General features: G+C 42.1%; 1 protein-coding gene across 1 annotated transcript; it reads right to left on the bottom strand.

Annotated features, from left to right (window-relative positions):
* Positions 1-236: 236 nt before the first annotated feature.
* Positions 237-27,477, bottom strand: LOC143103597 (constitutive coactivator of PPAR-gamma-like protein 1 homolog). The gene is made up of 17 exons (XM_076267311.1): positions 26,745-27,477; positions 24,443-24,689; positions 23,911-23,993; positions 22,394-22,522; positions 21,269-21,359; positions 19,451-19,548; positions 17,952-18,232; positions 17,136-17,220; positions 14,513-14,734; positions 11,023-11,194; positions 10,141-10,390; positions 9,640-9,754; positions 8,201-8,410; positions 6,258-6,456; positions 5,429-5,567; positions 4,506-4,602; positions 237-2,306 (listed from the first exon to the last, which is right to left on the bottom strand). Exons 1-17 carry the CDS (start codon positions 27,216-27,218, stop codon positions 1,980-1,982), a joined length of 3,219 nt encoding a protein of 1,072 aa, XP_076123426.1. The 5' UTR covers positions 27,219-27,477; the 3' UTR covers positions 237-1,979.

Here is a 27,477-nt window from a genome sequence, read left to right as displayed (position 1 = left end):
CCTGTCTTCCAGTAGGTGGCAGACTCAACCATTTTTAAATAGTCTACGTCACAGGGAGCTTTTAGTTCATGAACTTCGTGTAGGCATACTGTAGAGTAGTGAGGGCGCTATTCCAGTGAAGAAATTCAGTGTCTGAATGACTAGTTACATAACGAAAGCAAAACCTAGGCTTTATGTTTAGATGTTCTAAAATTGTAAAATCACACGTCTCAGAAATAAAAACAATTCAAACGTGATTATACTAAAAGAATAAAGACTTTTATTAAGCATTGTAAGTTGCATTCAATTTCCTTCAAATACACCACACCACAATCCATCAACAATCACTCAAACCCAACAGTAGTTCATTCTTGTACAATCCATGAGTTAGGAAGAAACTCCCATCAACTTACATCAAGGTAACCTATTTAGTCTTGCGGGCTGGGGACTGGGAAGTACACCATATTTCTGACCACTAATGTGCAATGAAAAGCATCAGGAGGATTAGATGGAGAAAAGTTAAGTAATGATTCTCGTTTAGAAGTACAATAAGAATCTCTTTTTTTTTTTCTCGTCAAAAACACTAAAAGTAAACATCGAAAATGATTACAGGTTTACTCGCTTATGCTATACTCTGAATGGGAGGATCAAGCGTCTTGCCAACTCGATTCCAGCTACGAAAGAGAGGGGGGTCTTTTAAGATCAAAGCTTTTTTTCATAGGTTTTTGTTACTTTTTTTCCAGAGACGTGTTGTGCTAATATGAATGCAGAAAACAGCAACAAAGAACAATAATGTATACAGTCATGAGTACACCAGGGTTAACAATATTTAAAGTGGCTAGATAAACTTTTTGTAACTTTTTTGTTTTGATTAAATGCAACAGAGGTCAAAACCCACACAAATTTAAGGTTAGAGCAAATCAGTTACGGACTAAACAGTTAACACCTTTGATAGGACAATTACTGATTATCTGCCTTTTAAATTTTGCGAATGGGCACAGGACTTGTAGAGATGGAAGAAAAAGGACAAACATGCATAACTACACACTTTTTTTTAAATTGTGAACCATGCAGAAAGTTTAGCTGAAACAGTAGTACTAAGGTTCTACATCCGATTCAAGAAACCACGTTGATCGTTGATCACAGATGCATGGAGTGTTCGGACAGACACAAAAGAAAAACCTATTTGTGTTGTTGTTTTTTTATCTTTAAATCGATCATTTGTATCTCCGTGTGATTTCATTTTCAAAAAAATATTTCTTGACATGTTACTTATAGACCTAAAAGTTATGACAATGAATTCATCTGAACTTAAGATGCTGTATTTAACCTACATTTACTTAAATTTTTAAAAACATTCTGCACTTTTTTTTTTCAAAAACAACTAAAACTCACAATGATGACCCATGTGAGAAAGGTGGTTCCGTTTCTGTTATTTTTTTTTTCATTTGTGAGTTTACCTTGTCAAAAAGAAAAGCATTTACTGTGACAACACAAAATCAATTACAATGGCAAATATATATGGTGCCAAGTACTGGAAGAGTTTCTCAAACTATGTCCTATAGACCTCCAAATGAAAGTATTTTTTATCGGCTTCAGTAAGTTAAGAGAAATAATAGAAATTAACGTAAAACGTCCATATAACCAGTTTGAGACATGTAGATATCAGTGAGTTGGGAGTGCACGTTTCTACCTCATGTTACTGGTTGTATTTCCTATAGACCTGGTAGATTTTGTCGTTTGTTACTAAACCAAGAAAAGTCATCGTAGCTCTTGTTTTCACTAGGTGACAGTGAAAGAGGGATTTCATTTTCAATTTTCATTTCATCATCAGTTACATCCTCACATTCGGTTTTGTTTTATTTCTAATCTTGCTGATTGAGAGGAAAAAAATAAATGTATACCAACTGCAGGCTTTCCATCCTTCCAGATATTCCTAACCTAACTCTGAACCCTCCTCCATCCTTCACCCTCTCTATAAAAATAGGTTTGTTTTTTCTTTACTCTTCTGTTTTTAAGACAGCAGGGCCCAGAGTCTCATCTCTGAGGCCCTCGCCGTCTGAGTTTAGTGCATTTAAGTGAGGATTAGTATTGCACATCTTAGAGTCATTACTGAAGGCACTTTCGGCTGGGCTGGACACTGGCTCACTGTTAATGGCGTCGTCCGCTTTACCGTTGAGCTGTTGCTCGGGCACCTCCAGGCCATTCTCGGCCGCCGAGCTCTCTGGCGACAGAGTCGCCGACTTGGTCTCCTCCCCCTTGCTGGGCTTCTTGCACTCCTTGGCTGCAGTGTCATTGGCTGAGGAGGGAGCGTATGCAGGCTTGCTCTGAGGGCCAGGGAGAAGACAGGCAAACTGTTAAAGATGCTGTTAGCATTCTGAGTTCTCAAAACTGATTCTAGTCCAACAGAGATGATGTACTTCTGATAACTTGATCTTACCAATATTCTATCCAACATCCACCTCTTCTGTATACAACTCTCTGGTGTGTTTTTAATTACGTAGAACAAATGAATGGAAACAACTCGATGTGGGGCAAGAGAACCACATTACTCACTCACTCGCTCACCAATATTCTATGGATCTTGTTACCTGTAGGCTTTTCATTACATTAAACACAAGAGAATAGCGAAAGACTGAAACGGGGGCAATCACAAGTAAATGCTCTGCATGGGTTCTTAAAAAAGCCTAATCATGGGTTACTCAAAAAGCACTACAGAAACGTTTCTATATAAAGAATCTCGCCCAGCTTTCTGAAATCCTGTATAGGTGATGGTCAAAGAGTCCTTGCATGACAGGTTCCATGAAGGGCCGTTAAAAGGCATCTACTGGCCCCAGCTGTGGCGCAACTGGCTGGGGCACCTGCACCCATGGTCCTTTCTGGATCCCACCCCTGCTCTCTCTCCCATTCACTTCCTGTCACTTTCCACTGTCCTATCATTAAAGGCAAAAAAAAGGCATCTACTGATGAAATTATATAAATTACCTACAAAATACCAACACATTTTGGATAATCAGTTTTGTCACCTGCTTCCCCAAGATATAATAATTGTAAAATATTATTAGATAAGTCTACTAATTTTGACATTACAATGAGGTGTGTACTGACCAGACAATTGCCAATCAGTACAGAAATGTGTTGTTAAACATATCTTGCTTGAGGATATGAATGTTTGCAAAGCAACAGTAAAAGGAATGTATTAAAAAGTTACTTGTTGACAAATAAAGTGTGTATCTGTTTCACAGTTTAAATGCTGCTATCTAGGCATCATTTCCTCAAATACCACTGAAGACATTGAAAACGAACCTTGACTGTCTATAAAACTGACGTTAACTACAAAGATAAAAAACAACATAAAATCCCAATGTCTTGCAGAAAGAAAAATGTTTAGTCTTAACACATAAAGACCACTTGAGCCAAGCATTACCGTTGAAAAGATAAATGCTTCTCATAAATAATGTTATGCTTCTCATATATAATGTTTTCCAAAAACCTGTAAGATGAGGTGTTGCCAAATCAATTACAGGGAGGTTACTTGAGGACGAGAGACACTCGGCTGATAAGTGTGAAAGCAGTTTGGCAGCAATACTATAGCTGTGTGATTTCGAAAAAAACTGAGCTCAGCAGTGTCACAACTTCACAGGTGCCTTTTTTATTTTATGTGGATTAAGAAAACTTATCAAAGCAAACAACAAAAACAGGATTGGTGTGTGCACTAATCTATGCATTTGTACTCAAATGACCATTTACTGCAGAGTGAGATCACATGGCTCCTGTTGAGCCAGTTTTGTAGTTCTATTTAGTTTCTACTGGCGGTCATCCAAAACTCATAGAACCACAGTTACATACGTAACCATTGATTTGTGAAGTCAAAACAATTCCTACTTCAGAATAAGAGCACAAAGCTAAAAAGACAGCTTTTTGGAATACTGAAAGTAGAGAGCAGAAATCTATGACAGAGAAATCTATGACCGACATTGGTGCACCTAAATGTTTAGTTTCTCCTTTGAATTACCGACCAAATGTACACATCCACCCCTCAAATGAAATTTCACATTCATTTTACCAGTTTGTTAATTCCAGATGTGTAAGACATGTCTGCTTCTGTGAGATTAAATTGTTTGTATAAAGACCAGAGAAGACAGCAACGTGTGATTACCATGTCCGCCAGACTGATTCAACTGAACCACAAGCCTCTGTCTGACATCTAACTCTTAGGGTTAATTAAACATGTCCACATTAAATGCAGTAAACACATGTTGTCACAAGAGGAATATCTATATCCACTGACGACAAAAATGAATAGTCATACAATGAATGAAGGAGAAAGGAGTCATCTCCCTTCATTAGCCAGAACATACTGTGTCCGAAAACGATTACGGTGACCTGCAGGCTATTATTTCCTGACATACCAGATTACACTGCAGTGCTCATGTGCTTGTTGCCTTCCTGAGTGTGATACTAAGGCAAAGTTATATGGATGTAGTATGTGTGGACCTGACTGTTGAGCAAAGCCAGTGACTCACCTGATATGAACCCTGACTCTTGAAACCTCTGCCATGGTATTTGGCTCCTCGACCAAAGGTGCGAATCACCGGAGTAGAGATAACTCCTCTAGGTCGACTACAAGGAAGGGACATGTACAAGATGTAACATGCAATTATCACAGCTGATTATCCCCTTACGATGAACGGAACTATTCCTAGATGTTTTATTGTTTTCTCCTTAACCATAAGTACAGGTTAAGATTCTTTACAGCAACAGCCGTTACAAATCCCTGAAAAGTTCTGTAAAATTATTTGATGGAAATGTTCAACAGAGAAGAGAATAACCTTTACACTGCAAAAACTGCTTATCTAATAAAATCTAACCAAGATTATTAATCTTATATCAAGATAAATAAAAACTAGTTTGTATTGTTTTCAGTATAAAAAGACTTACCTAGCGCTTTCTTGTGAAATCATTTGACTTAATTTAAGAAAAGTTTGACTTATTTTAAGACATCTCATCCTGAAAACAAGCAAATGTTTCTGCCAGTGCGTTAAGTAAATTTGTCTTGATAAGACTCCTTAAAACAAGTCAAAGTCTTCTTAAATTAAGTCAAAATGATCTTTCGAGAGAGCGCTAGGTAAGTCTTTTCATACTAAAAACAATACCAAATTGATTTTTTTTACCTTATTATAACATTAATAACACTTGGTTGGATTTTTTTGCAGTGTAAATACCTTTTTTTACAAGGATATTTTTTAAATCATCATCATAGTACTTTAACATCACATCAATAGGACTTTCAATGAAATGGCAGTTCACAAATTCAATATAAAAAAGAAATAACATAATAAGGAACGCTGAATTTCTTTGCCCAGCTCCTGCATTACTTTGCTAGAGGAGAGCTGGGAAGCCAGTGGTATGGGTCAGTGTCCCAGCTCCACAGCAGCTAGTAACTCACCCTCTGTTTGGTCCCCCTACCGACACCACCTGGATGGGGAAAGCGCCTCGGCCGCGGCCACGGCGACTGCCAGCCCACTGGCCCACCACTGTGCCAGCGATCTCCAGTTTGCCACCTTGCGAGGAAATGGTCGGAAAGCCTAGGGGACAAAAAGAGCAGTCGTTTTAAAATGGCAGCCAGGGGAACACAATTGCACAGACCTCAGGAGTTCAAAAGGAGTTAACTGGGAGCCATTCCACAGTTGCCTTGTGCTTCCTATAGGTAGGAGGTTTAGGTTTTAGATTTTAAAAAGATTTTGATTTCCCACTCTTGTGGACATTTTAAGTCTGATTCCCCAAAAGGAATTACAAGGTCTTGGATATTTCGGCCTTTTTTATTGGGGGAATTAATTATGCATTGTTTCATTTACAAGCCTAAGCCCAAATGAGCCAGTATATTTTTATTTGATCACCCTGTAGCAAAAGTCACACTCCAAAAGAAAAGAAACAGAGCACAGCCTGTGTTATAACCTTGTCTAGAATGCTAGCAGTACTTTGTTGGATTAAATAGGTGGTTTCTAGACCCCTGTCCATGCTTTGCATACCTGACTGAACACAGCCACCTCTTATCAAGTACAGTAGCATAATTACACAGTCCAAAAGACGTGCTTCGAATATGATAAGAGATATACAGGGCAGTGAGGCCTCGTGCGCACAACTGAGAGCATCTACCCATGACCATATATTCAGAACTATTTTTGGAACAAAGCAACCTCATTCATGCACAGGAGAAGAAAAGTTAAGACATCAGCCTCTAGGTGGCACTTGTGTACTCAGGCAGGCACTCTTACCGGGCACACCTCTGCCCCTGGCCTGAGGTGGTGGCATGGGTGGTGGGGGGTAGAAGTTGCCGTTGGGCGGGGGGTAGAAAGGCATGCCGTGCGGCGGCGGCGGCGGTGGGGGGAAGGGCACGGGGTGCGGCGGCCGGGAGAAGTTGAGTCCCTCCAGGATACTCTGGCGCATCTTCTCCACCTTAGCCACGAGTTCAGTCTGCACACACAGAAATGTTTACATTCACACAGACATTTATCCCCAAGCCACTTACAAAAAATTAGGAATTACATTCAAGCCACAATGCAGAAGAGACCTTCGGTAACAATGAACACCACATCAATCAATACTAATACCAGGGGATGAGGGCGGAGAAGCTTTAAGTACTAGTCAAAGTGTAGTCGAAGGAGGTAGAGGAGGGAAGAAAGGGAAGAACATGGTAAGTGCATACTAGGTTGATTAGGGAATTTGACTTACTAAGTGAGCTAATGTGCAGTCTTACACAATGGCACACAATGCCCATGAGGGACAGTACTGGGGTTTAATCATTCAAACTACACTATCACAAAAATATATTTTTTTCACGACCTAATAATTTTTAATATCAGTGCCATAAGCAGGTATGAGGAGCAATATAAGTGGGCTCCAGTGGGCTTTTACTCAATCATACATGGAAAATTCGTTTTAACACTTTACAGTAGCAGGAAGTCTCCTGGGGTGGAGAAAATAAAATGTGTGTGTGTGCTTCTAAGATGAATGACAGAACACAGGAAGTGACAGGTCTGTATTAGTCATGCGTCAGAATTCAACCTCACAGAGAATAAGCAATGCTTCATGGTTCAATAGTCCCGATCAACAGTGAGAAGACACAGTGGCCCTCATTTATGAAACGAATGTACGACATAAAATAGGCGTAGGACAAGCGTACGCTCATATCCACGCAAAGCATGGCATTCATCAATCTGAACGTGAGCATTGGCCACGCTCAAATCTCACGTTAAGTTTTTGAAGCGGCATGTTATGTTGACACATTTGATGGCTTAGGATAGCCATCAAGCCATCAAAGCGCAACAATCATAAATTATTTTTTTCAAGGGACAAATGGCAGGTGTCGTGTGGTTTTGTAATTAATGTATTTGTAGTATGATGTGTTCTCTCACAAAATAAAGTCTGTTATACTTAGTTTCCCGGCTTCCTTAATGCTACTTTTCTGCCTGTCAAAATTAACATGATTAAGCTGGATTTGCAACGTCACTGTGGCTATCTCAAGGTCAGAAATGTTTCTCTTTTGGACATATAATGCACCTCTATGTCGTATATTGTAGGGGCGAGTCCTCTAAAATGAGTATATATAGAGGCGTGATATTTTCATTACGCTTGTTTTCAGCCGCCACATTTACCAACACACGTTCATTCCAAGAACGATAGGGGGGCTAAGGGCCGCTCACACCAAGAACAATGACTATTATGATTACGGAAAAAAGTATCGTCCTAGCTAATATGAATGACGATGTCCACACATCCACTATAACGCTAACGGCATGAAGAACAATATCGTTGGAGATCCCTTTCGAAGCAATTTTGAGAACGATTAAAAGCTGACAGCCAATCAGTTTTCAATTTTAGCAATCACATTCATCAATACGAGGAGAGACTTGCCTTATCGCTGGTTAGTGTGGATGCTTTTATCTATAGAGTTATTGCTCGGTTGAGAAATTAGGCCCAGAGAGTTACTGACTTTTTCACTCACTGTGTTGATTCACTTCTACAACAGCCTACAATAGATATGTTTGATGTGGCCACAACCTCTCAACACTGTTGTGTGAACTTTTGGAATATGCATCACAAATACAACTTGATTAATAATAATCTTTTTTTATTCAAATAGATGCCCCAGAGATGCCACTGGGGGTAAAGCAGAAAGGCAAGGAGGTGCTAGGACGCTAGATGGACCTGACCGTACCTGACCATCACAGAGGTCGATGAGTGGGGCCTTGTCCCGGTTAGCCCTGATCAGTTTGCTCTGGAGCAGCTTGCCGTCGAAGTACATCCAGGGGCAGCAGTGTTCCCAGGGGATGGGCTGCCCGCACACGTCATTGGCGAACAGCGCCATGTCCACGCCGCTCATGAAGAGCGCCGCCAGCTGCACTCCGCGCGGGTCCAGGTTGTCGATCTGCAGGGTGGAGAGAGGGGCGCACACACGCACACGCGCACACACACACACACACACACACACACACACACACACACACACACACACACACACACACACACACACACACACACACACACACACACACACACACACACACACACACACACACACACACACACACACACACACACACACACACACACACACACACAAACGCTTAAGGGCCTGGTGTTTCAGTGCGGACACAGACAACAAGATGGCCCCACCACCCCCGTAGCCCCTACCAAAAAAGCCATTCTACCAATCAGCCACTACACCCACCAACCCCAATCTTAGGACAGACATTAGACGCCAAGCCACCCCTCCCCTAAAATCAGCAGTCAAGCAAGCGCAAAGCATCCAGCAAGCATGAGTAGCATGAGCAGCAGCTCAGCCCCAACCCCTGTCTTACGTCCCCCAAGCATGTACCCCACATACGCTACTACAACACCCAGCCCCGGCATAGCCCACGGCCCACCTCTCTCTACCCAGCCAGCCAGGAAGCACACAGCAAGCAGCCTACAGGAAGCCAGCCAGCCAGCCAGCCAGCAAGCAGTGACAGAGGCCTCGAGGTCACGCCTCGAAGAGAGCCCACACAGAAGCAAGACAGCAGCACTGGGACAGACATACAGAAAGCACATTGCTCATGTGGATGGCTTACGCAGTGGTGTGTCCTCTTTTGCCTTCCTTTTTTTGCTCAAATTCAATAAACATATTTGGGAATTGTTTGAAATCAAAGGGGGGGGGGGTGGCAGCAGGCAAGGGAAGGCCCTTGCACACACTTTTTGTGAGCACAGTCAACCTGTTGAGGTTGACGACAGTAAACCATCCACACACATACAAAGACAAAAATGAACACCGAAAAAAAAGCACACACACACACACAAAGACGCTCCTCGCATTTGTATCATCCACAAACCTATGCGAGACTGATCTTTTCCCTGCAGAGCCAGCTCTTTGGGGAACCCATGCTTGGATAACGCATTTAAAAGGCTTGTTTCATTTAAGCACATTTTCTTGCCATATGCATATGAGGAGTGTCCAGTGAAAAACTGCAACCTGAATTCTACAGGACCCTTTCAGTTTCGCCCAAACATTTAACTAGTGAAAAATAGAGGCCTACAGAGCAGTTTGGAGCTTTGGCTGTGCACTGCGAGTGAAGACATATTCACAACACACTCCTCATACAACAGCTCCTACTGAATCACCTTCAGTTCCTGCAGCTGGTCAGGTTCATAAAGTTTAGGAGAAAGTGCTTGGGCTAGGAAAGCGTCTAGTTCGTTACGACGTAAAAGTCTTACTCCTGGCCATTGTAACATAAACCTGAAGCAAAACACAAAGGAGTAAAAAAATATTATAGAAACACAGGAACTGAATATCTATTCAATTCAATGTATATTCTACTTCTGGACTTCAAGTCTGCAACTCATCACATTTTTGCATCTCACAATCTCCTTTAAAATGTAAAACCTAAATAAAAATGTAAAAATGTTTCAAATGGTAGTGCTCAGTATATTTTAAGTAATGTTGACATCCAAAATGTCATGCTGTAGTGAAAAGAGAGATCCAACATGGTTGAGAGTGGTACGTGGCATCCTGTGCAGAGCTTCGTTAGCCAATGAAGGTCAGGAGAAACCGGAGGACCTTAAGGCGCTTGTGAGGGGGGGGGGGGGACGTGTCGATGCCCCTGGAGTTGGCGGCCCACTCACCGCAACACGCAGCAGAGCACCAGTAGTGGCGTGGGCACGTTGGCAGGGTTGAGCATGGCAGGCGTGTCGGAGCGCATGCAGGCCAGGAAGGCGCGCATGCGGCGGTTCTTGTCCTCCACGGCCTTGCCCAGCCACAGCTTCTTCAGGTTGGGGCAGGTCCACTCCCGGAACGGCAGCGCCTCCACGAGCTCCGGGGTGTGCGGGGACTTGCCCTTGTAAGCCGCCCACTCCTTTATGATCACTGGCTGGTCTGTGGTCAAGAGGGGGAAAGGCTGTTGATATTTGAGGTCAACAGCCAATCAACTTCCAAATACCCTCTCCCTTCTCAAAGCAATGTGTGGATTGACTGGAATTACCCATGGCTTGATCCAAGCTACTCTGCTAGTTTCCTACTGACAGAGCCCCAGCTGTATATGAACACTGGGCTCTGTGAAGAGCTACTGGCTGAATTTGACAGAAAGAAAAAATCCTAGACTGCAGCTGTAACTCTGTGTGTAAAGGAGAGCATGATTCTGAAATAATCTGGCAAATGTGTCACAGGAAAAACATCTATTCTGTATCTAGACATAACTGTGGGAAGAGATAATTCCTCATCTTGACACAAGGGGAAGGGTGGGGCCACTCTGATGTACAGTGTGGTTTTCAAAGAATCTCCACATAATTAATTTTCAGGGCATTCAGGGCATTCAGATTTTCTCTACACATATAAGCACTGAAACTGAAGTTTAACATGCTTTGTTTTGGACCCTAAAGCCGTTGATAAGACCTCTCGGGATAATATATATACTGCACCTGCACCTGTGTGTGCCAGCCGTGTGTGTGTGTGTGTGTGCGCGTGTGTGCGTGTGTGCATGCGTGCACACGCATGCTTGCATCCCTCACATTCAGGGAGGCGGTTCCTCCTGACGGCGAGTCTCTCGGCCTTCTTCTTGGCTTCGGCCAGGCTGAAGAGCACTCCGTAAACATACTGACGAATAGGCCTGAACAGCTGCACGGCGGAGGGCAGCTCTTTGTTGGCCTCGTCCTCGATGCTCACCCATATCTTTATCTCTCCCTGCGAGGCACAGACCGTCACACACACACACACACACACACACACACACACACACACACACACACACACACACACACACACACACACACACACACACACACACACACACACACACACACACACACACACACACACACACACACACACACACACACACACGTTAACACCATACATAGGGGATGAGGGATCTGGGACAACAGATGCATAGAAAAGACCCATGCATACATCAGTGCATTAACTCAATCACCTGACATGGCCTAAACACACAGAGGCATTTCAACATTTCTACTGGTAGTAACCTAAAAGGATGTAAAACACTGAGTTACGTAAGGGATAATGTATAGAACGCCGGTCATTATGGGAAAATAAGTCCCGACAGGGCGAACCGGCGATCTTGTTTCGCCCTAAAGGGACTTATTTTCCCCAATAATGACCGGTGTTCTATACATTATCCCGCTTATTACACGGCTACTTGCCAAAACGAAATAATAAACTTCCCACTATATGACTTTAGCCTACATAGCCTAGCCTATTTGTTACCGTTCATCGTGGCATCTGCTGAGAAACATAGTTCGCAACAACAGACGCTGCTGAACTTGAATCAAACATTCTTTAGAACACAGCTGATCAACTGTCTGCTTTCACGTTTGAATGAAGTTCCAGTCCTTGCGTAGTGATATGAAAGACGTATCAGAAGCACAAAACCCGTTGCCATTGACAGCGGTAATTATATGTTTGCAGCGGTAATTACATGAAAATATTTTACCGTAGAACTTTGGGAAAGCCTATTCAAGTCAATGGAGCATTCTACTTGCCTTGTGAAGAGCCGTGTAATAAAATAATATAACCATTAATATTATGCACAATATGCCAACTTGTACATTTTGTAAACTTACAAACCATTCAATCTGGGCAAATATATACAGTCATACTGATTTAGAAAGGAGACCTGTATTTGTTTATGATAGATTTTATATGGTAAAAGTCATTCAGAATCATGTACAACAGCACTCACTATCAAGAATAACTAATGTAATTTAAAAACAATGTTCCATATTTATGTTTCAGACAAGGCACCCTTCTTATTGTCTCAAGTGATCACACACAATATACAACCACAACCAAACAACTTCCGAGATAATATAGACAGACAATGTATATCAATAATTTTCTATCTAAAATATTCCTTTGAACTCTTTTCAAAATGCGAGAAATGTAGGCATGAAAAGATGAGGGCTAAACGTTTAGAACTGGGAGACTTAACTTGTAGAGATGAATGAATATGGATGGATTCTTTAACAAAGAGAATTGTAATGGGTCCATCCTTTAGATATAGTGCTGCCTTCTGGCATGAAGAATTACCTCAGATTTGTGTCATTCACTTTTAAAGGTTTTCGCAGGAAGATGGCTGATGTATGCTTTATGAGGATCGTACATGCCGCTCCTAGTAATTAATACTGTGCTGTGCTGCTTGAACACTTGTTCATGCAAAAAAAAAAAAAAAAAAAAAACTTTGAATCACTAATGAAAGCAAAGTCTTTCATACTTTTTGGTATTAAGCAGCCCAAACACGTTAGCTGTATCCCTCCAGTAGTACTGTGGAGTCCACAGTAACTATATGCTGTGAAGTTTTTGAGAGTGTATACAAGTACAGTGTCATGTGCAGACTGTGACCAGTCACACTCCCTGTCAGTTGATTAGGCTATACAAAATACTGACAGATCCCCACACTAACAATATGTAAACAATACTAAATGTAAAACAAAACAGCTTGTTAGCTTAAAAAGTAAAAAGGAAACGCAACAGGAACTCTGCCGGAAGGAAGGGTTGACCTCTCATTTGCATCAGAGAACAAAAGAGGATGAATGCTATTCTGTTTGACTAGTGAGCTGTAAACTCAAAATAAACAAACCCATACAGAGAACACGCCTTTCTGGTCAAGTTCTGGATTTGAGACCAGACAGTGCTACTGCCACAGCTACAGTCATGTTCAATGCAATGACATAGAATCTCACATCTACTTCAGAAAAAAAAATACTATTACTATTTTTAAGTAAACTAGTTCACCACAAGTGCATGTCTACAAGAGCCCAAAAGCACACAAATCAAGACAAATCTCAAATAAAGAAAAAATAATTGTGGGTGGGGCACAGAAAGAAAAATCAGGTCCAAATTTATATCGGAGTTCTCAATATGTAGATGAGTGGTATATTTAGCTCCTGCAGCACTTCAGTGAGGAGTCAGGGAACTGGGGAAGACACAGGCTATTTCTCTTCTCCTCCAACCCTTGAAGCTCGGGAGTGTCCCGGCATTAACAGACACAGCCTTACCAGAGCAAGACGTCATATAGGATAGAAATGCTCAGAGAAGCCCCATAAACAGATGAGATACTACAAGAGATGAGTAGGAGTAGTTGTATCCTTAAACAAGGACATGGTAGGTACGTATATTGGTACCTACTAAAACTGAACGAGGGCATGACAGATGTATGAGTATGTGAATTTAATAAGGACAGCCTGTGTCCCGAAGGGATGTCTGACCTTTGTAAATCTATGCCTACCTATGCTTGATGAAGACAAAGAGGATGTTTATGTTATCACACCATTAAAAAGATGCAATGTGTGTATAGCTATTAAGACAGAAGAAGGCTTGGTATAGTGTAACCTTGTCAGGGCAATGGAGATGTTCTAACAATGTTCTCTAACCCCATTTTAGGATGTGGCAGGCCTTTGTAAGTATGGGGTGTGTGCATAAGCTTTGCTGGGGACTACACTCTTTTGTATGGATGCAGAAGTATGTAATGTTGGACCTGGTACATAGTCAGACAGTGATCAAACCATGCTGAGGACATACTGATCAACCCAACAGTGAGTAAATATGTGGTATGCACTATATACTATAATGGTATATATTACCAATTAGGGCTGGGCGATATATCGATATAAAAGATATATCGATATATTTTAAAATGCGATATGGAATTAGACCATATCGCATATATCGATATAGTTCAAATTTGCACCATGATCCTTGCTCCACGCAAGCTGCTGACCGGAGCTCTCTGCACTGCTGTGAAACTGCATGCTACTTTTCTCATATAAATGAACATTTAATTTTACAGCTCTAACTTTGCGGAAAAAATATTGGGATATAGATCGTATACCGATATTCAACCTAAATATATCGGGATATGACTTTTGGTCCATATCTCCCAGCCCTATTACCAATGTGCATGAATTCTACATAAATAAATGTGCCTTTCCTTGCCCATGGAAGTGTAATGGGGATAATGTTCATGGTGGCGCATTGACCTCTGACCTTTGTGAGGACGTGGTAGATGTAGGGGTACATGAGGCCCTTCTTGTGCCTGTGCTCGGCCACACGCAGCACCTCGGGGGCCACCAGGGGTAAGGGGGGTGTGGTGATGTCCATGTGGTTCCTGGTTGGCATGGAGAGCAGCGATGGGATGGCGGGGTTGATGCAGTGTGGGCTGACCACGTCCAGCACGGGGCTCACCGGGGAGGTCACACACGGGTCAGTCTGGGGGAGGAAGGAGGAACACACGAGGAAAACGATGAGAAGCTGCCATTTCAACATCATTAAAAGAGTAACACACATATGTACCTGTCTATGTGTCTATCTGTAGAACAGGGGCTCCTAATGTCTTAAATGGGCATATGGGAAAGACCTTTAAATCTCATAATCGTTGCAGGAGTCCATCTAATTTACCAGGTGATCACACAAAGCCAGGGGTGCTCCTGCTATGTAGAAATACACAAATGCTTGAGAGACCAGAGGGGCATAGCATTTGGATATAATAAGGCATTATGAAAACGTCCTACAGAGAGCAGTGAGTAGTTTGTGTTGCTTCCGAGATGATTCAGCAACAGTGGAAAGTGAGGCCTCTCCTGATACACAGTGTTCCACCACCAGAATGGTTTTATTTATGAATCTGCCTCAAGGGAATAGAACTGTACAAAGAAGTGCCCTCTGTGGTGCAATCCTGGTGTCTCTATTAACAGCTTACACCACTTCTCAACCACCACATCCAGAAAAGTCAAAATCAAGAATGAAAACTAACACTTTCATAGGGCATAAAAAAAAAAAAGGTTTGGTTCCTGTTGGTTGTCAGTTGAGGCCATGGGTCGGTAGGGAATTTTTTTTTTTTTTTTTTTTTTTTTTCCAGTGGCAGTAAGGGATAGGTAGAAAATCAATCCCACCAGGATTCCGCGAGGTTTTTTGAGACTGTTGCGACCTAAAATGCCTGGATGGAAGTTGCGGTGATTTTAGCTGTTTCTTGTGGAGAAATTGCGGGAGGAAGTGAAAATTGCAAAAATAGTTTAAATTTAGGGCAATTAAGGTTAGTAAGACCAAAATCACACTGATAATCTTGATGCTTATTAAAAAGGATAATCAAAGGTAAACAGTAAGGATTACAGAAAATAAAAGTAGGCCTACTTTATTTGTGAAAATGCTTTGACTGAGGTCATTCACAAAGCATTATAGTAGAACTGTCCAAAAAAGACAGTCACCTAAAGAGATGGCATCATGTCATATGTTTCAATACATTCATATATTTTGTAATTCATATTAAGTTCATATCTTTTTAATAATTCATAGTCTGTGGCCTGCATAATTACTAATAGCCAAGTAAGTATCTAGTAATTTCATATTGATTTAAACTATTTGACTACACTTCTGTTTAATGTCATTACATTAGTGGTGTACGTCTAATTGACTGCCTGCCCCTTTAAGGACGTGAGCCTAAGTACATTTCTGAGTGGATTGGAAGGCTTGCATCTCACTGTGTTCGGCTACGAGTGTAAATCACTTTTTGCATAGTGCATTACGATATGTGGATGCAATTGGGAATGTCTTCTATGTCATTAGTTAAAATAAATGTTAAAAAAAACAACTCGAATGAAATCATTATTGGATCATAGTAGAGGTAAATGTCTTGCAATTTTATTAATTTCTATGATTTTGGTAGCACTACTCAAACTAAGCCCACAAGCTAGCAAACATGACATAAGCTAAAAGGACATATCCAGGTAAACGTTTGCCAATGGGTTGCATAGCCTACTCAAAAATCAGTAAACCAAGTAGGCCTTAATTAACTTACTTTCATAGCCTAGGTAGGTTAGCAACACCAGGTTGAGAGATGCAAGTAAGCAGATCATTAACGTTAGCCTTCTATTTATTGTCATCAAAACTGTAGAGGAACGAACACGTTAGGGCAGTCTTTGGTGTCATATGCAAAAGGTGCAGAAGTAAGTGTGCCATCTGGCTCAATATTCTGCGCGAGGGACTGTTGTGGTAGGTGAAATTTCACGGTGAAACTACGATGATTGGTCAAATTTGCGAAAAAGTTGCGGTGTTTGGACAAAATTGCGAGTGCCTTGGTAAGTGACGAAAACAATCGTCTTCGTGAACAGCTGTGCATAGGCTACTTTGTAAAAGAGAGAATACGCTCATCCCTATACATAACGCAAGGGGTAATTAATGTAATTATAGTTAGCCTTTTATTTGTGGATTTATTTAATATATTTAGTGTTATTTCTTCCCCAAGCTCATAAAATAAATTTGGGTCGCACATAAATTGACAGGGTCGGTCGGAAACCGGAACCCAAGAATTTTTTTTTTATGCCTAGGGTGTTTTAATCATACCATACATTTCTGTGCAAGTTGTGCTTGATTAAGCATGAAGACCAGAGGATATGCAACCTCCAACTAATGTTGTCATTCCGCTGATAAAAAGTGAATGTGTTCCACCTTGTAAAGAAACAATGTCCACACTTCAGGCCCTTGCCACCACTCAAATGCTTATTGGCTCATACGCTCGTATGATGTTTCCTGACTCCCAGATCTCACTCATAGCCATGGTACAATGTGGCCATTCAGATGTGAATCTGCCAAAGCTGTTCTGATCCAGGACTCTTACTTTTATTTGATCCCCGAGGTCTTCTTCTGGTATGTTGTCTGTCTGATTTCCTTGTTTTTCCCATCCTTTATGGTCATTTAGATGACTGTGGAATGAAGACATACCCCTGTGCATTAGTAACAGAAGCACACATAGAGCACACGCACAGCCAGGCAAGGCTGAACTAGGACTGAGTGGAATGCAAAGCCCTGTCCAAGTCACCTCCATGTCACAATACACAGTGCTGTTGTTGTGTGAACTTCTCAGATACTCCAGGCACTTTTGTAGCCACTCTGGCTATCCAGCGCTGCGGCAATAAATGACTGTGTGGTTTTTATAGGTCAGACTGACAATGGCCACAATGGGCCAGCAATATGCACTTTTCTCAGGCAGAAATGGGATTCTGCTGTCTGGACTCTGGACCACTATGGATAATTTGACATATTCACACAATCTTTCGAAATATTCTCATCAGAGCCTGACATATCAAGGGCAGTCCACAAAAACACAAAAACTGAGTTTTAAACATTTCCACAGCTACATTAATAGACATATTTAACCTGACATGACCTATGAGGCTCTGGGTGATTTGGTATGGAATGACCCATTTGGGTCTTCTCTCAATATTGGCCATTTTGAGCATGCTGTACCATGGCACATAAAATTACGCAAACAGTCAACAGCTACAGATTCGTATCACCATGAGTTGGGGCATAAAAGCACAATAAAATGTACCGTGTTAATTGCAGAATATATTACAACCAGTGGAATCATTCATTCCCAATAAACCTGGCTGATGTGTGCGCGTGTGTGTGTGTGTGTGTGCTGGGATCTCACTTGGCAGTGGTGCCGGTGGACTCCTCGTTCTCAGAGGATGAGGAGGTGGAGGAGGTGTTGAAGAACGCTGGGTCGGTGTGGTTGGGGCTGTCGCTGCCCACACTCCCCGCGCTGCCCGTGTGGCTGGGATTGATGGGGGATGACCTCTCATAGAGCGGCGTGTGCTGCTTCCCTTCATGAGGAATGTTGCCGAAGCTGTTCTGATCCGGGAGGACCTTCCCCGCTGCCTCCACGGCGGCAGGACCAGGCTCGGCCAGCGGAGTGGAGAAGGCATGCTGGACCTGACCAGACAACAGACAGAACAGACAACCCCCGTCAACTCACCCACTTTACAATACATGACACGCTCCACAACTCACCCACTTTACAATACATGACACGCTCCCCAACTCATCCACTTTACAATACATGACACGCTCCCTAACTCACCCACTTTACAATACATGACACGCTCCGCAACTCACCCATTTTACAATACATGACACGCTCCGCAACTCATCCACTTTACAATACATGACACGCTCCCCAACTCATCCACTTTACAATACATGACCCGCTCCCTAACTCACCCACTTTACAATACATGACACGCTCCCCAACTCATCCACTTTACAATACATGACACGCTCCCCAACTCATCCACTTTACAATACATGACACGCTCCACAACTCATCCACTGTACAATACATGACACGCTCCCCAACTCACCCATTTTACAATACATGACACGCTCCCAAACTCATCCACTGTACAATACATGACACGCTCCCAAACTCATCCACTTTACAATACATGACACGCTCCGCAACTCATCCACTTTACAATACATGACACGCTCCCCAACTCATCCACTTTACAATACATGACACGCTCCCCAACTCATCCACTGTACAATACATGACACGCTCCCCAACTCATCCACTTTACAATACATGACACGCTCCCCAACTCATCCACTTTACAATACATGACACGCTCCCCAACTCACCCACTGTACAATACATGACACACTCCACAACTCATCCATTTTACAATACATGACACGCTCCGCAACTCACCCATTTTACAATACATGACACGCTCCCCAACTCACCCACTTTACAATACATGACATACCCATGAATTGCTTAATTCAGCTCTGGCGTCTGCCACGCGTAATGGGACAGGTGTGAACAGGCCAGGTGTAGGTACGTTCAAATTTAGCAAACAGTGGCAAACGTTCGTGGTGCACATGTTTTCTTTGAACAGTTAAATTAGAACGATTTGGTGTTAACATTCCAATGTAACGGTAATTGCATTGTTGCCTTCGTCAAACTCATGTCCATTTCCACTGTATGTTCGCGGAGAACTACCTCCTCAGACTGTTTGCGAATGTTCGCAAACATTCGCCAAAAATCCAAGGCTAACGGAAAACTGTTTGCAAATGTTTGCCTATGTTTGCGCATTTGAACGCACCTCAGTTGTAGTGGCGCTAAGTTAGGTGGAGCCAGTTACTCACCCCAGGTTTGATGGGAAGGGGAGCCTGTGGAATGTTGAGCATTGGTGGAGGTCCGTATTGTGGCACAGCTGCAGGCACTCCAATCTGATTTGGTCTGGCTGCAGAGAACAGAGCAAACAGGCACACAGGGCTGTCAACAGGCCCGCCACCAAATCTGCCTACTCTTAGACCCGCTCCAATTCCCTAACAGAACCCTTCTTACATGCTCTTAACACAACACTCTGAAGTGCCTCTACCTCTCAGGGTGCCATCTTCAGCTGTTAAGGGCTTCTTGCTTTGTGTTTATTACAAAACACTCTTCACTGGGTTATTCTGAACTGCAGAGGTATAGTGGGGCCTGACTACATGGAGGGTTCCAAACAGACGGTACAGATTCACTTCAAAATGTTTCTCTAACAAAGCAAAAAATTACATTTTCATGGTAGGTTACTGTTAAAAGAGCATGTTTCGATATTAGGCATCCTTCTGAATAAAATAAGAATGAAGCACTCTCAGTCAGCCTCAGTGTAGAGAGGCTGATTCTTCTCCTCAATGGAATTAACACTTTCACTGAAGAGGTGAAACAGAATTCTTCAGTAAACATCCATTTCCTGTGACGCATGATGCAAAGGCACATATATTGAAAACGTCAAACTGTGAAATGTAATCAATATAAAATGCATTGGGAGACTAGTTTACTACATAGGACACAAATAGGCAGCAGCTGAAAAGTCATGAATTGCTCATGAATTCAATGCACTTCACCCTAGTCAAACTGGCTGCAGGCTACAATGTACATAATCTGTGGGCAGAGACATGATAATCCCGTGGCCTGTCAGATGTGTGTAGGCAGAGCACACACACTATTCTAGAGTGCACAAGACCATTAACAAGCCTACATACAGCCGGAACGATCCACAATAAATGAACGCCTTGAACGCAACTTTAAGGACAACTCAGAACTTGCTTTAGGAACTCTCTTAAATGTTTGGGCCATTTCTTCAAGCTGGCCTCTGAGCATGGAGAAAACATATTGAGGGATGCGTGCTTGCTTGCTTGATCTGCTCTACCACAACAAGCTAGCCATTAGAAAAGCCCCCAGTCAGATTGCAGGACAATTTACAGGACCTAAGCTAAGCATAACGCTGTGGAGTTTCAAGCACGCGCACACACACACACACACACACACACACACACACACACACACTTCAACTTCAGCCTCTTTAGGAATAAGCCACCTCAGAATCTATGCCCTCACTTCTTTCAGCGGGGGCTGGTTGAAGGGAGTGTTTTTGTTTTTTTTCTTTCTCTCTCTCAATCTCTCCCTCATCCCCACCCCGTGCCCCAAGTCCCCTCAAACTAGGATTGTGTAGTCACTACACGAGAGGCGCCTTTTTTTAAGGAGCCTATTTGTATGCACAGGGCATAGTAGCCATTCCAGAGTGCACACAAGGTCTGTGGCGAGAGGGGAAATTTCTCACATTACTGCGAACTCCTCCATGCCGGTCTCTCCCTGCACACGAACACAACCTGCCTCTCAGCACACGCGCTACGACAGGAAGTGGTATAGGATGGAATACCGGACAGAGGCAGGAACATTAGATAGAGGAAGCGTAAACTTCAAAGTGCTTGAAAATAGATGAATAATGCAACTAATGTTTTTGGAGTCAAGGATAAAGGAGAAAAAAGTGCAGGGGAACCATTAAATATTATGCCATGATAAAACCACTTGGCCCACATTTAATGTTCTCACATTTACTAAGTGTGCCAAGTGTCACAATGACGAGTCCCAGGCATCGTTAAGTCAGGCGTAAAAGCAGCAATCTGGGACCTCCTTACCTAAATAAGGAGAGAAGTGAGGAGGCTTGCTGGCAGTTGAGTAGTACTCCACAGCCTTCTTGAAACGGATCACCTTGTCGTCGGTTCTGGACTGGAACACAGAAGCCATATTAAATGCAGGTTGCAGCTGAGTCCGGAAAAGCTGCTCTAGGCCAAGTCTGGTCAAACCTGGTCCAGAAATTCTCCCAAATTAGTGGCTATATCAGAGTTGTTAATGGACAGTAGCCAGGTTTACATGGACAGTTCTTTTGTCATTACGATTAAACTATAACGATTGAAAAATGTGTGCCGTCTGTTTACATGGGGTACGTTCTATTCCGATCAGGTGCTCCCAAGCGCTTTAGAATCTTTGATCGGAATAGCCGTTGCATACTTTTCCTTGAGAAGATACAGCAGGCAATCCAATTGACCGTACATGGCTGTTCAATCGGAATACAAACGGACTACACCATCTCTTTCATTCCAATTAAAATTCTGATCGGATCAGGCATTTTTATCCCGATTGAGGTGTTTACATGAGAATTTTTATTTCAATTGAGCCGTTATTCCGTTTTAAATCGGATTAAAAGTGTCCATGTAAAAGTGCCTACAGAAGGCAACCAAGCATCACCACCTTAAATGTAGAGGACAACAGGCAATCTCACCTACTTTCTACATGGACAACAAGCAAAGAATTAAACCAACACAGCTATCTAGGGGAAACTACCCATGGTCCATCTGGGTATTTCTTTAAGACTGGAAGTCTGATTAGTTCTTTTAAATTCATGAATCAAAAAGTGTGAGTGCTTTAACAATTCACAAATAGGATGTAATTTTGCAAGATATACAAATGGATCATCATTTTTTTTGCTCAACACATCACCAGAAAAATGCTTATAGTTAATTATTTTTCCTTATAAAGAATAGAAAACACTGAGTGTACACCCTGCAATTTTATAAATATATATATATTCTGTTTCAAAGGCTATCCTGATATGTTAAACTCTTTAATTTCAGTACTCATTTGAAAAAGTCTTCAATATGACAACAGAATTGCTAAAATCCTGACACACAAAGACTGCTCTGAATCCCCATAATAAAAAGAAAAAATGACCTGCAACCTCTCAACTTTGAGCATCTACTTACCTGGGAGTGCTTAAAGATGTCTTTCGAGATGGCCTCCAGGTCATTGACGTCTTTCATGTTGCGGACGTACTCGGCGACAGCCCTGATAACCACGTCACAGGGCGGCAGGACCAGCTGGTGGGCACGTACCTGCAGCAGAGCGAGCAACCCATCACACCCTCACCCAGCCAAAGCTCACGTTTGTGCTACAATGTGATGGGTCGGTTCATGGTCGTCAATGGGAACAGCCAAACTCTCAGGTGACTCAACAGACGAGGTCATACCACTAAGGCCCCATACATTTGCTGGTAAATGACACAAGCTTAAAGTGCAAAATCCTGATTGATTAATAAACATTTGATCGATTAATCTGTTAATTTTTTTTTCTATTATTGTTTGTCAGTGTTTCCCACAGTTCAAGTTGACATCCTCAAATGTCTTGTATTGTCCACACCCAAAGGATATTCAGTTAACTGTCAAAGAGGAGTAAAGAAACCTGAAAATATTCAAATTTAAAGAAGTTGGAGTCACAGAACTATGATTTTGAAAAAAAAATTCTCAACCTGACTTGGCAAATCAATTACCAAAATATTTGGCAATTAATCTCTTGATTAATTAATTGTTGAACACAGTTGTAGAATTAAAATGGTTTCATTTCATTTTGTTCTTCACCTTCACCAATGTTATTTTGATTCAATTCACTTTCTAGCCAATGACAAGCATTAAAAGGGTAAAAAAAATGGTGATAAGATTACTAACACATGCATTGTGCACCAATGCATTTCACTGGCAGATCAGCCTAGTACTGACAACACTACTTGGGAAATGAATAACATCTATGCCATGCCATAACAGCTGCAAAACACAGATATAATTATTATGGGTCAAGATATCCTTCTGTGTTTGGCTGTTGTTGCTACATCAACTGAAATATCTGCAGGCATGGGGGATGTAGAGGTGGTCACGGATTATGTCATCTCTCTTATTTATACAGAGTGCATTTTACTAATTACGTTTAATTTCTTTGGATGGAGCTTAAGACCACGAGGAGAGGACGATGAAGTGATTTTGCACAGTGGCGATAAGTTCTCTGCCAGACCTCATTTTTACTGTGGTTGTCAAGGAAACTAGTCACTATCGCTTTTTTGGTATAACAGGAGCCGGAGAGAGGCATTCAACAGGAACACATAAAGAACAGCCACTCATATCAACATTGATGCAAAGATCCATGCATTATATAATAACCGCCATATGCAACATACATAAAATACACTTTACAGAAGTGTAAGCAAATTAATATTAATATGCGCCATATGCAAAATATAGAATGTACTTCACTGATGTAAACAAGGTCACAGACAAAATATCATTCACAGCATCAGTCATTCTTACAAGGATTAAACCAAATGGTACAAATATATATCTCTGTTCCATATACATGTAACTCTTGTCCTATTTAAACTTGAGGCTCCTTGCTACAACATTCTGCACCTTGACGCTATATAAGAGGGAGATAAAGGCAAGGCAGAGTATGGTACCTTCAGTGAGGCCAAGGGGTGTTCTGGTCCAAGCAGACTCCAGTGGAAGGCTGCCAAGTCTTCATCAGGCAATATGTGATTACCTAGAAAAGAACAACCGGAAACAGAACCATCCATTACTATTATGATGCACTCACAGTCTATGTAGAGCAGCTCAGAGAGCCCTGAGTCTGCGCTGAATGAGCATGAAAAAGAATAATGCTGTTACGATTGTGATAACATTCAAACACACCACTTGATGTATTACATTTTCTAGCAACTTCCATGTGGCTATTCCACAGTATTCCATAGGACAATGCTAACCCATAACACATGGAAATATGCAGAATATAAAACAAAAGTGATTTAGAAGCATATACAGTTTCCCCTGTCGTTAAGAGATACAAAGAGAACAATATTACTTTTTTTGTTTCAGATATACACAGGAAGTAGGGAAGGGAATTTTCTACAGTGGCCAATCAACAAACAAGCCTATTTAACATTAAACATAAATCAATGAGTCTGCATGCTCACGCTAACACAGAACACACACCTAAGAGCGAAGCAAAAATGACAAAACGGTTTGGGTTGAGATCGAGCTGCTTGGCAACTTCATGCATCAGATACTGGCTCGTGGTGAGGCTTTTGCCATTACGGCTGAGTTTGAGGGCGTGGGCACTGAAGTAGTAAGGGATGTTGCAGAGGGCGTAGTCGGAGTCGTACGCCACCAGGCCATGGAAGCCATTCTCTCTGCATAAGGCGATCACTTCCTGGTGATGGTCCTCGATGCTCTGGACAACCTGTGGCAGGAAATAAATAAATAATTGTTGGGGGCAAAATGCATACTAAATTAAAGATTAGGGTATTTCAATTAGTGAAATATGTAACAGCCATGTTAGGTTCAGAAAATACCAATAAAAGGCACTTTTAATTCTACAGCTACAAAAGGAGAGGACAAATATTTGGAATATTTGACGAAGTCACTGGTACATAAGATAAGTTCAGTACATAAGATAGGTTCAGTTTGATGCTACTTTGCCTGATTTACTCTAGACGGGCCTATCCCCCTTTTGTGGGTCGTCCATTTCGGAGAAGGCCTCTAAAACTTCGTCTGGCCCTTCAGGCTTCATCTGTGTTTCAGCACAGAGGTGACGTGACCGTCCTGAGGAAGAGCCAATTGCAATGCTCAGACCGCCTGAGGACTCACACACACTGCCTTCCCTAGACAACCTATTATAGGCGGGGAAAGGAGGGACTTCCAGTGGACCAACCAAGAGCCGGTACTGAACTCCTCAGCGACCCTCTCTTCCTAGCTGCTGTGAGGGGCAGAGCCAAGGAAATATCCTTGTCTAACAAACTACTTATGTGTCTATGTGAAACCCAGGGCGATATTTTGCACATGGACATTATATAATTGGAATTTTGCTTTTGGGAGGGCAGCGAGTGCTACTGTAAAATCTGTGAACTCCAGCAGATTCAAAAACAGTAGTTGTAGCTGTGAAAGTGACCTGTTTAGCATAATTCATGCTTCCTTGGGAACAGTTGTAAAGTAAAGGAAATCACATGCTTGTTCTAAAAATCTCAGTGACATATTGTATTATTAACTGTAATAATTAAACTGCTACTGTTCAGCACTAACACCTGCAAGGACATATTTGTGTTACCTTGCCTAGTCTTATTCTCTTATAACGTTTAACCAAATGCTTACTTGTTTTAACTTATGCAATTTCTGAAAATGACACTGATTCAATACTCTACCTGCTACGGGTTGTTTCTGTAGTAGAAAGCGATTCTATGCTCTAATTCTAAGAAGAATTAGGCCTACCATTGGTGCTATTCGACATGAATATTTCATAAATCTCTCACACGAGATAAGAGTCACTTACTTTGATATGAAACTGATACTTTATTATTAGTTAATTAGTGAGCTGACTCAGTTGTCTTTGTCAGCGCATCAGCTGAGAATGAGTTACTTAACATTGCAACTAGCACACACGCATCTCACACCTTAGGCCATCATCACACTTGAATCAATCACTGGCGTTTAACTCAACCCATAAAACTACCCAAAACAGACTGTCAACCCATTTTTCCAGCAGAATAATCTTGAGGAAGTTGGGCCAACCAAGGTTTCATAATTAACGTTACACATACTGTTCAGATTATTATGTCGACTGATAAACAAACACTCCAGCCACGTCGATGTGATCTGGTTAAGTGGACAAAATGAAATAGGACTAAGTAAGATGAGGTGGAAATGTAGTTGATGTTTCGTGCAACGAGCTGTCAGGGATTTAGTTAGACTTATTAAACTAAACGTAGGCTAATAGATAACCGTTTGCCAGGGCCGTATTATGGCAACAGGCTACACAACTGACAAGTTGTTGGGCTAACTAGTCAGCTAACAAGTTTGATCATGTCAGATTTAGCTTGGTAGCACGTCACTGACCTTGATGAACAAGTTTTTAACACATCAGACGAACTCTCAAATAGATAGTAGCAATCTGCAAGCATGTCAGATGTTGGAAATTGAAATGTTGCCCACATAATCAGTTCACATTTCACATTGACAGGCTATTCTGCAGACTTCTCTGCGGAACAAGCTAGCTTGCTAACTGTCTCGAGCTAACCCAGCCACTGCTATGCTGGGTAGCCTTTATGCTAAATTAGCTATAGATAAGCTATCTATGGCTTGCATCTATTCCTGCAAAGTTAGCTTGCTAACAAGCAATTTGTAGAATTTGACAACTCTACATTAGCCTAGCTATTTGGCTAACCTAACAGCCCAGATATTTGGGCAAGAGCTCAAAGCATCCCTGGCCATCATCAACCTGGCAAAGTACTCTCGCACTTACCCCAATGTGGAACCTGAGGAGGGCCAGTCGGATACAGTGGGCCATGCATACCGGAGGCAGGAACCAGACCTTTGGTGGTGGGGTACCTTTATTCTGGACGTGGCTGATTATCTGCTGCGCTGTCTGTCTTTCGTTCACCTGTCGCTTGACCCACTCGTGAAGACGGCCTTTCTCCAGGGCGCCATTGAAACAAACCAAGAGCTCTATGTTCCCGTTAAAGCAGGCCTTAGCGAGTGCAGCCAAGTAGCCAAGCATGTGGTTCCATTGGCCTCCACTTACCCAGTCGGTGTAGAAACCACCGTAGAGCCGGTGAAGGCAATTCTCGGCGTCAACTAGAAGCCTGAGCGGACTTTGAGGCGGTCTCTGCCTGCCGCCTCCAACAAGGCTACCCCGAGCAAGCTTTTGGAGTTCCACCGGTACGACAGCATTCGGACAGTGCTTTTCAATATACTCTTGGAAACCTTGCACACCCATGATGTTTGAAAAGGGAAATCAGACTGATCCGGTTAACGCGTAAAGTAGCTAGTGAAATATGGAGTTGCAAGCAGCTTCCCCCAACACTGCAAAAAATATATATATATTGCTGTTGTTGGTTTTTGGAAGAGTGAAATCCGAAATAAATCAAATCAGGTTGCTACGGATGCATTTATTGTTTTTGGTGAGTTCTTTTTTGGTTCATGGCTTCTGTACGCCATGTGCGGTTCTATGGAGCCATGTCCCTGGTCTCTGGATG

This window comes from Alosa pseudoharengus, unplaced genomic scaffold (assembly GCF_046254945.1).
Source record: "Alosa pseudoharengus isolate Yale_2024_CS ecotype anadromous, Long Island Sound unplaced genomic scaffold, YU_APseudo_1.1 YU_APseudo_1.1_scf_5, whole genome shotgun sequence".
Taxonomy (NCBI): domain Eukaryota; kingdom Metazoa; phylum Chordata; class Actinopteri; order Clupeiformes; family Clupeidae; genus Alosa; species Alosa pseudoharengus.
This window is presented reverse-complemented; position numbering and strand designations above follow the sequence as displayed.